General features: G+C 60.0%; 2 protein-coding genes across 4 annotated transcripts; both read right to left on the bottom strand.

Annotated features, from left to right (window-relative positions):
* Positions 1–2,106: 2,106 nt before the first annotated feature.
* ABB37_07232 (putative folate/biopterin transporter) lies at positions 2,107–4,391 on the bottom strand (the record flags this gene model as incomplete). The annotated part of the gene is made up of 1 exon (XM_015805790.1): positions 2,107–4,391. Exon 1 carries the CDS (start codon positions 4,171–4,173, stop codon positions 2,107–2,109), a length of 2,067 nt encoding a protein of 688 aa, XP_015655796.1. The 5' UTR covers positions 4,174–4,391.
* A 759-nt stretch (positions 4,392–5,150) lies between these two features.
* ABB37_07231 (hypothetical protein) lies at positions 5,151–8,163 on the bottom strand (the record flags this gene model as incomplete). Of its 3 annotated transcripts, none has more annotated exons than XM_015805787.1 (1): positions 5,151–8,163. In XM_015805787.1, the coding sequence occupies exon 1, from the start codon at positions 6,990–6,992 to the stop codon at positions 5,151–5,153; it is 1,842 nt and encodes a 613-aa protein (XP_015655793.1). In that variant the 5' UTR covers positions 6,993–8,163. The 3 variants fall into 3 exon arrangements, with proteins under 3 accessions (XP_015655793.1, XP_015655794.1, XP_015655795.1); XM_015805788.1 differs by having other exon boundaries at positions 5,151–7,329; XM_015805789.1 differs by having other exon boundaries at positions 5,151–7,320.
* Between the last annotated feature and the right edge of the window lie 60 nt (positions 8,164–8,223).

Genomic DNA, 8,223 nt, shown 5'->3' with positions numbered 1-8,223 from the left:
ATTCTTATTGTATTATATATATATATATATATATATAGAGAGAGAGAGAGAGAGAGAGAGAAGATAAACACAAATCCCCCAAAAACACAAGAGGAAAAGGTACCGTTCTGCTAGGATTTCTTTTGGAATAATTCAAGACGAACTCCATACCACCAACGGACTTCAGCCGCTACGTCCGCGCGGATCCGCATCGCGGTACAGCAGTGCAATAAACACAACTTTCAAGGACGTTCATCCGGCACTTGAAGGAGCGGAAGGTTAGCAGACACCTGCCATGAAAGACTCGACTTGAATACCCATGGTTCCCATATTCAGTTCGCTTCAATAACAAAACAATAAAGAGTATTAAAAAGCAATAAGCGATAAATTCGCAGGAGTGGCTCCTGCCAGTGCATTTCGTTGAAGTACAAAAGAAAGGCGAAAAAGTCCGCTCATAATAATAATAATAATAATGCGCGCGCCGTGCGCCTCCCGTTACCAGGGACGTCGCCAAAGCCGCTCAACACCGGTCAAACAAAGATACAGCGCTGGCGGGCGAAAGGACGCATGAAGGGATCGCGCACATCCGTAAAGCTCTCCAGTGGCCTACGGACATCCTACTGCGCACACACGCAATAACTGACCCTCCTCTTTCCTTCCTGCTTCGTGGTCGCCTTCTCGCCCGCTCTAACGCGCTGCCCACACCCCGCCGGGAGTGCGCCGACATCCGCATTGCGCTGAAGGTGGCGTATGAGAGGTGAAGTAAACCGCTCGGACACAGAAATAAATGTTCCTCGTTTATACAAAGATGTAAATCAAAATAAAAAGAGAAAACAGAAGCACTAAAGTAGAAGCAAAATAAAATAGGTAGATAACGCCCTTGCTGCTGTCGAGCACGACCGACTTACGCCACCGCTGCCGACACACTTCTTCTCGTGTTCTCTCTCCGTCCTCAGCGGCGGTGGCGGGGGATACTTGGAGGCGGAGGAGGCCACGATGCAGCGCACTAGAAGGCAGAGGGACGAAGAAAGAAGAAGGCGATACTGCACCACGAGTTCCACGCCGCGTGTAGGGGGGTCATAGCAGTAAAGGCAACGATAGAGCACAAGGCTTTCCTTATATATATACACGTGTGCTCAAAATGTAGCGCGTTCTACTCCGGTAGAGATGTGAAACACAGTGAAGGGGGAGAGGGAGAAAAACAAGGGGCGCCACTCTGTCCTCCGGCGAGACGGGAGTTCAGATATACGTATAAGACCTCCAGCTGAGCACAAGAGTGGCACCGCGTTACGCAGACTGAGAGAAAAGAGAATAGAAAAAATACAGCAATGACATCAGCATTGTACTGCCGGACTCCAGCCGGGGGTACGCCGCTTTGTCGAGAAAGTGTGGACTCCTGTCGATGCGCAACACACTCGCTGCATCGCACGCTTCCACAACGAAACACAAGGGGCACAGAGGAAACTTACGCTTCAGCTGATGGGGGAGGGGGTGAAAGCAACAAATAATATATATTAGAAAGGGAAACAAGGCACGTACACACGTGCTAATAAGAGTTCCCCGTCAAGCAGGTGAACGACGTCGCGCTCTTCGTGTCGTCGCCTCCGCCGCCTTGCGACGTGATGCGTCTCCCCGCTGCGTCGGAGCAGCATCAAGACCGTCCTCGCACGCGGCTGTCTCACACAATACGAACACAATGAAGACGGGGGAACGAAGGGGGGGGGGGAGAAATCGTGTCGGCCGTAATACAACAGCAGACAAACGAGGCCAACGAGATCGCCGCCCAACACCCAGGCCCTCATCACTATCGTTTTCGCAGTGGCAAGACACCGACAGAGACGCCGCCGAGCCGGCGCGGCGCGGAAATGTTCTTAATGCGCGACTTCGCACAGCCGCACCTCTTTACAGCGCAGCGGCGACCCGAAAGCGGACTACGGTGGAAAACAAAGAAACTTAAACCCACGGCCGGGCAGCAGCAGCGGCAGCTTCAAAAGAACGCAGTTAAAAGGCCACGGTGCAGAGCCCACCCTTCGATGCCCTCCACACGCGACTCCTCCCGTGTTGCAGGGGCAGCGCTCACGCCCGTGCAACGCGAGGAAGAAGAAAACACGGGTGCGCTGTTCGCGCTTACGCGCGCCGTTCGTCGGGGCGAGGCTGCTCAGCACGGCCCTCATCATCCCTGCTGCGCGCAGACGCCTCGCCCGACGTCCCCGCCTCCTTCGGGGGCTGGCGGCTGGCGTGGCCGTCCACGTCGATGGCGTCGCAGATGCGCGCACGCGGCAGCAGCAGGAAGCTCAGCGGGATCACCGCCAGGGTAATGAGGATGTGCGCCACCAGCAACAGCATCTGCACGTTGTGGAAGTCGCACCCGTTCACGCCGGTGGTCTTCACGGGCCACACCAGCTCGATAAACAGCGAGCCGATCGTGCTGGACATCGACTGGCCCATGTTACTGAAGCCCGCCGCCAGGGCGTAGATCATGCTCTCCGACCCGCGCGGGCAGATGCGCGAAAAGAGCAGTACAACCGGCATCCACGCCAGCTCCTTGCACACCTGAAACACGATCGAGTCGCCCATGATGTACATGGCGTGGTCGGGAATGCCGATGTAGAGGTTCCACCGCTCCACGATGATGATGTCGAAGATGGAGCCGACGACCTTGAGCACCGTGGTCACGATAAACACCAGGTAGTAGCTGTGCTTCGAGAAGACGTACGTGAAGGCCGTCACACCAGCAATGCCGGCGAAGTTCGAAATGATGGAGCCGATCGTGTTGTAGAAGGTGTAGCTGAAGTGCGGACCCTCCGGGTAGCACTTCTCCGTCGCCATGTAGAAGCTGTCCATCACGCCAGGCAGCTGCAGGTAGAGGAGCATGTCGAGAAACACAAAGACGATCGCCTTCGCAGCCACAAACGTGCAGGCCCAGAAGGCCACCGAGCAGCACGTCACGGCCACAGCCAGCGAAGACCAGCCGAGGTCGTGCGAGTTGCCGAACACCGTCACGAGGCACTGCACCACGACGCAGGACACCATGATCGCAGAGTACACGAAGAGCCGCCAGTTGCGGAAGAACACCTCCTTGTTCACCTCCACCGCACCGCAACAGAAGGTGCTCATGTACGGGCTGCTGCTGAACGCTCGCAGGGCCTCGTCCTCGTCGCTTTCCTCATCAACATCCGCGGCGCGGACCGCAACGAGCTCGTCGGAGAGCGCCTCCACGGCGGCGTCCGCGGTGGGGATGTTGCGCTCCGCGTCGCTCGACAGCTCAGGGTGCAGGTTCTTCACGTCGACGCCCACAGCCGGCTCACTGCCGTAGCTCGTCGAGCTCAGCAGCGCCTTCCGCGCCGCCTCCGCCACCCGAAAGTCTTCGTAGCGCTCGATCTTGTTCAGCCGCTCGCCGTACCAGTTGAAGATGAAGAACACCACCGTCACAACCTGCGCACCGGCGGAAATGAACAGGCCGACTTGGGGGTTGTGCTGGTCCGACACCGGACCCTGGATCACCGCCGATATCAGCGACGCAGAGAAGATAAACACCCAGATCCAGCTCACAAGCGCAGGGCCGGCGGCAGGACGCTTGCTCAGGATGCGGCTGTAGTGGCCCTCCGACAGGATGTCGATGTTCGCCATGCAGAAGTTCGTCAGGAACATGAAGCCGGCACCCGTGTTCGCGCTCGCCTCCTTCGCGGGCAGCAGACCAAAGGCGAGCACAAAGGCAGCGCCCAGCACACACGAGCCGGCGCTGTACCACCGCTTCGTGTAGCCGAACAGCGCGAAGGTGTCCGACACACTCGCCGAGAAGGCCTTCACGGACCACCCCATCGTGTAGAGCGTGCTGAGACGCTGGTAGCGAGTACCGTCGACGCCATACCGATTGCGGAACATCGCATAGCGAGCGTAGTTGACGAGGTAGCTGCCGAGACCTTTATTGAGGAAGTAGCACAGACCGAGCGCAATCGCGCCTTTCGGGCCGAGGCCGCGGCTGCTGGCGCTGAACAGCGGGATGTGCTCCGTCCAGGGGTGCCTCGCGGCGAGCGCGGCGGCATCGGGGTGTACCGCCGGGAACGCCCGAGGGGAGTCCGTGCGGAGAGCGCAGGACTTCGTCGCGTCCTCCTCGCGCACGTCGAGCAGCGACGGCCGGCGCGGCGCCTCCTCCTCGCACACGTCGTCGTCGTTGTCGTGCGGGTCGGCCATGACAGGCGTGCGAATGGAAGGCGTTTGAAGCGGCAGTTTGAGGGCAGAGGAAAGAGGGAATCAGAGCTGCCTGTGCGGGTGTGATCGGCGAAAGTGTTGCGGCTGGCGGGGGGGGGGGGGGACAGAGAAACGCGAACACACGAGTCGGGATAACGCACGAGAGAGGAGTTTGACAAAGAAAGAGAATTATATTTGAGACAAAGCGGAAGTGGCTGTCTGTTGTACGTCGAGCGCATCGAGTCGTCGTCGAAGTAGAAGAGAAGGTGTGTGAGGAGGCGAGCGCGGCGCCGTGCACGTGGCAGACGAGAGACCACGCGTGGTTCAATCGAACACGACAGCCCACCGCGCAGCGGATCGCGGCAACCCGCAACGACAAGAGAGAGAGAGAGAGATGGGAAGCAAGAAGACAAGAGGTGCGTGAAACGAACATTGAAGGTACAGCCAGCACAGAAGGTTCATCAGAAGCGTCCACTGCACGACGGCGCGCAGACGTGTGCGCTACCACGCTGCACCAAGCCAGAGAAGGCCTCGCTTCACGCCTCCGTTCTCGTGGCGGTGCCGCGTAAGCGCAGAACCGTTATTGCGGGCCGGTGGAACGCGCCATCCCCGCCCAGCGGCGGAGACCGTGTAGTAGACAGGCGAGAGGAGTAGCGAAAAGCCCTGCGCCTTGCCCCGCTGTGCTCGTTTGCTGCGGCTGTTGTTGTCCACGACGGTGGCGCTGCACCATGCACTGTGTCAAACGTCCAGAAAGCACGCGAGAGAGAAGAGAAAGGCGAAAACAGCAGAGGCAGCGGTTCGCTCGCCCTTCGAGCGCAGGCCGATGGGATGCCGGCAGCAGCAATCGCCGCCTCGCCGCCTTCGCGGTGCCCGCTCAACGAAACAAAATGGGAGGAAAGGAAAGGAAGAGCTCGGCGCCGCAACGCGCCCGAGTCTCGGCGGCCACGTGCGTACAGGGAGAAGAGGAACACACGCACCCATTACAGGCTGTCCCAGATCATGTTCGTCTCCTCCACGTGGGGCACCGTCATGTCCGCATGCGCCCAGCTCGCCGAGAGCTCCGCTTGGGCGCGCTGAATGTACTTCTGATGGAGCGCAAAGACACCGTCCGGCGTGAGGACGCCCTCCGCCGTCGTGCGAATCGCCGAGTCCGCCGCCTCGTCACTCGCACCGTTCGCGAGGTCCGCGAACTGGGTCGGGTCGGAGGTGATGAAGTGATTCAGCAGCCCCGGCGCATCCAGGCCGCACGGGAGCAGCGCGTAGGGGTGCATGCGGGCAGAGCACACGCGCAGCACGTCGCTCGACGGAGCGCTGTTCGCGTCCTTGCCGCTGTACAGCACGTAGGAAATGTAGGACCAGAAGCCCCTGTAGAAGGGGTTCACCAGCGCGGAGCCGGCGTACTCGCCATCAGCGCCCGCCGTCGTCATGTTCACCCGCTGGCTGAGCGACGCGACGGCGGCGCGGCGGTAGACGGCGTACTGCCGGATGATCTGCGAGAGCAGCGCCATCAGCGACAGCCGCGAGCGACGCAGCGCCGCGACCAGCTCGGCGGAGACGCCCAGGCGCGCAAACAGAGCGTCGTTGTCGCCGCTGCCGCCCGCGCCGTCCAGAATGCCGACCGCACGCGACGCCCGCTCGAGGTGCTCCGCCTTGGTGCACACGACAACGGTGTGCATCGCGCACACGGTCCCGGCGGAGGCGGGCACGCGAAAGACGGTGGCGTTCACCTTGGCGACGCTCACCATCGGATCCTTGAAGAGCACGTCGCTCTTGCCCTCCTTCGACGCGCTCACGCTGCTCGCCAGGTTCGTCCGCGTGGTGCGCAGCTTCTGCTCCTCGGCAAACCAGTAGTCCTGCAGGGCGGTGGCCAGCTGCAGCCGCCGCACCTCGTCGTTGTTCGGCGCCTGGTTCCGCAGCAGCGTCGCCACGTACGAGTTCAGCGTCGTGTAGCAAAAGTCCAGCTGCTGGCGGATGGTGGCCACGTCGCTCACGTCCACCACCATCAGCACCACCGCCGTCTCCACGTCCTCGATGGAGGGGAGGGCCATCGACAAGGCGCCCGCGGAGTCGCAGCAGAAGAACTCCGTGGTCCTGCGCACCGTGCCGCCGCCGCCACTCTCCACCCGCCGAGCGGCGCTGGAGGCGTTGGCGCTCTCCTCGCCGCCGTGCGCGATGCGGGTCGGCACGCGCTGCACAACGTAGTCAAAGCACACGCCCGACCCGTGCGAGAGGGGACCGCTGTGGTCGTGGGGGCCCACCACCGTGCGCTCCTGCAGCGCGCCGACGGTGGAGAACGCACCCGGCATGTTCCAGCCGCCGAGGTTCTGGCTCGGGAACAGGTCCGCGTCCTCCTCGTCGCTCGACGACGGGTGGTAGAGGGGCTGCCGGCCGTTGTCCGCCATGTTGCCGCTGCGGTCCCCGTCGTCGCCGTCGTCCGGCGCGGCGTACTGCGCCTCCGCCGCAAAGCACAGCCGCCGGCACACCGTGCGCTTGCCACTGAGCGGGCGACCGAGCAGGACGACGCGGCGGGCCGTGTGCTGCGACGGCATCGCCTCCGGCGCAGGGAGGTCCAGCGCAGCCCACAGCGCCGCCGGGTCCATGGCAACCGCCTCGGCATCCTTATCGGACGGCGGCGACGCAGCGGCGGCGGCAGAGGAAGGAGAGGCGGAGGCCTGTGGGGCCTGTGGGGCCTGAGGGGGCTCCGGGGGCTGTTGCACGGGCGGGGGTGGCAGTACGACAGGGGCGTCGGTGTCGGCGGTGGCGGACAGGTCTGCCTTGGCCAGCGGCGTGACGCCGTCCGCGGGGCGGTCCGTGGCGGACATTCTTTTGACGGCTGCGGTGCGGCGCAGATTCGTGTGCGTGCCCGTGTGTCGGTGAACAGCAGGAGTGCAAATCAGAAAATGAGGAAATGAGGAAAAGAACGAAAAGAACGAGGGGACGGTTGGGGCTCCGTGCGATGTGGATTTCTCAACGGCGTGCGGTGAGTGTCGGCGTCCTCGAGCGGACCAGCGAAGGGACTCTACGAGTTTTACACGTCCCCGCACTTCAAGCGCGTGCGTCGTCGTGCCAAACTGACAAAGCGATCTCTCTAGCGGAAAAGACAAATAGCGGGAAAGGCGATGGAGGCGAGCAACTCCTTCAAATTTTCCTTCTCACACTTGAAACCAATAGAGTTGTTGTGGGTCAATGAACGAAAGAAATAGGGGTGGAAAGCAAGACCGGAGAGGAGACAATGAAGCACTGCAAGGCAGACTGCTCATTTCAGTGACGGTTCGCATCGGGAAAAAAAGAGCAGTGAAAGCGAGGAGAAACTGGCGAGAGTTTGTGCTCGCAACACACACACACAGCAATTCCTCTATGTTGCCGGTTTTCTTCGTTTTTCTTTTTTCTTTTTACCTCTTTTGGTCCGTTGTGGATAAGAAACTGTGATGCAGAGAATACTAAGAACGCAAACTTGTTACCTGACGCCACGACAGAGCGCAACGCAACCCCCCAAAACAAACAAATACATTGTTTCCACTTACTACTAAACGACGCCGCTGAATAACACACAGTTTTACGTGCTGGCGAAGTTATTTTGTTTATCTTTTCCAAGTTTTACCAAATGCGATATCGTACGTGTAACAAGGAATAACACTACAACAACAAAAAAGAACGTGCCGAGGGCGGGAGAGCTACTACGGAAGACAACCAGGCGGTGCTGTTACTCTCTTATTTACTCGTGGGTTGTGTGGGTGAGAAGAGCGGTTCCTCCTTGCACCGCATGCACACTGTGTTGTCCACCATCGCACGCACATGCACACACACACACACACACACACACCGTTTTACGAACTCAGTTTATCAACGACGAAGTGTAAAGGGTATTAAGTGATGGCCTTTATGGTAACGACATGAGTGCCCTATGTGTTTTTTTGTTTGCTTCTCCTCCTTCTCTATCGCCGTCGTCAGTCACCAGACAGTTTTAGCCATGTTTGCCGATCGACGTCGTCTGCCGCTCGCGATCCGCAAAATAACACGCACGCCGGGGAGGCAGAAGGAGGAAATATATGT

The sequence above is a fragment of the Leptomonas pyrrhocoris genome (assembly GCF_001293395.1).
Source record: "Leptomonas pyrrhocoris isolate H10 chromosome Unknown, whole genome shotgun sequence".
Classification (NCBI taxonomy): domain Eukaryota; phylum Euglenozoa; class Kinetoplastea; order Trypanosomatida; family Trypanosomatidae; genus Leptomonas; species Leptomonas pyrrhocoris.
This window is presented reverse-complemented; position numbering and strand designations above follow the sequence as displayed.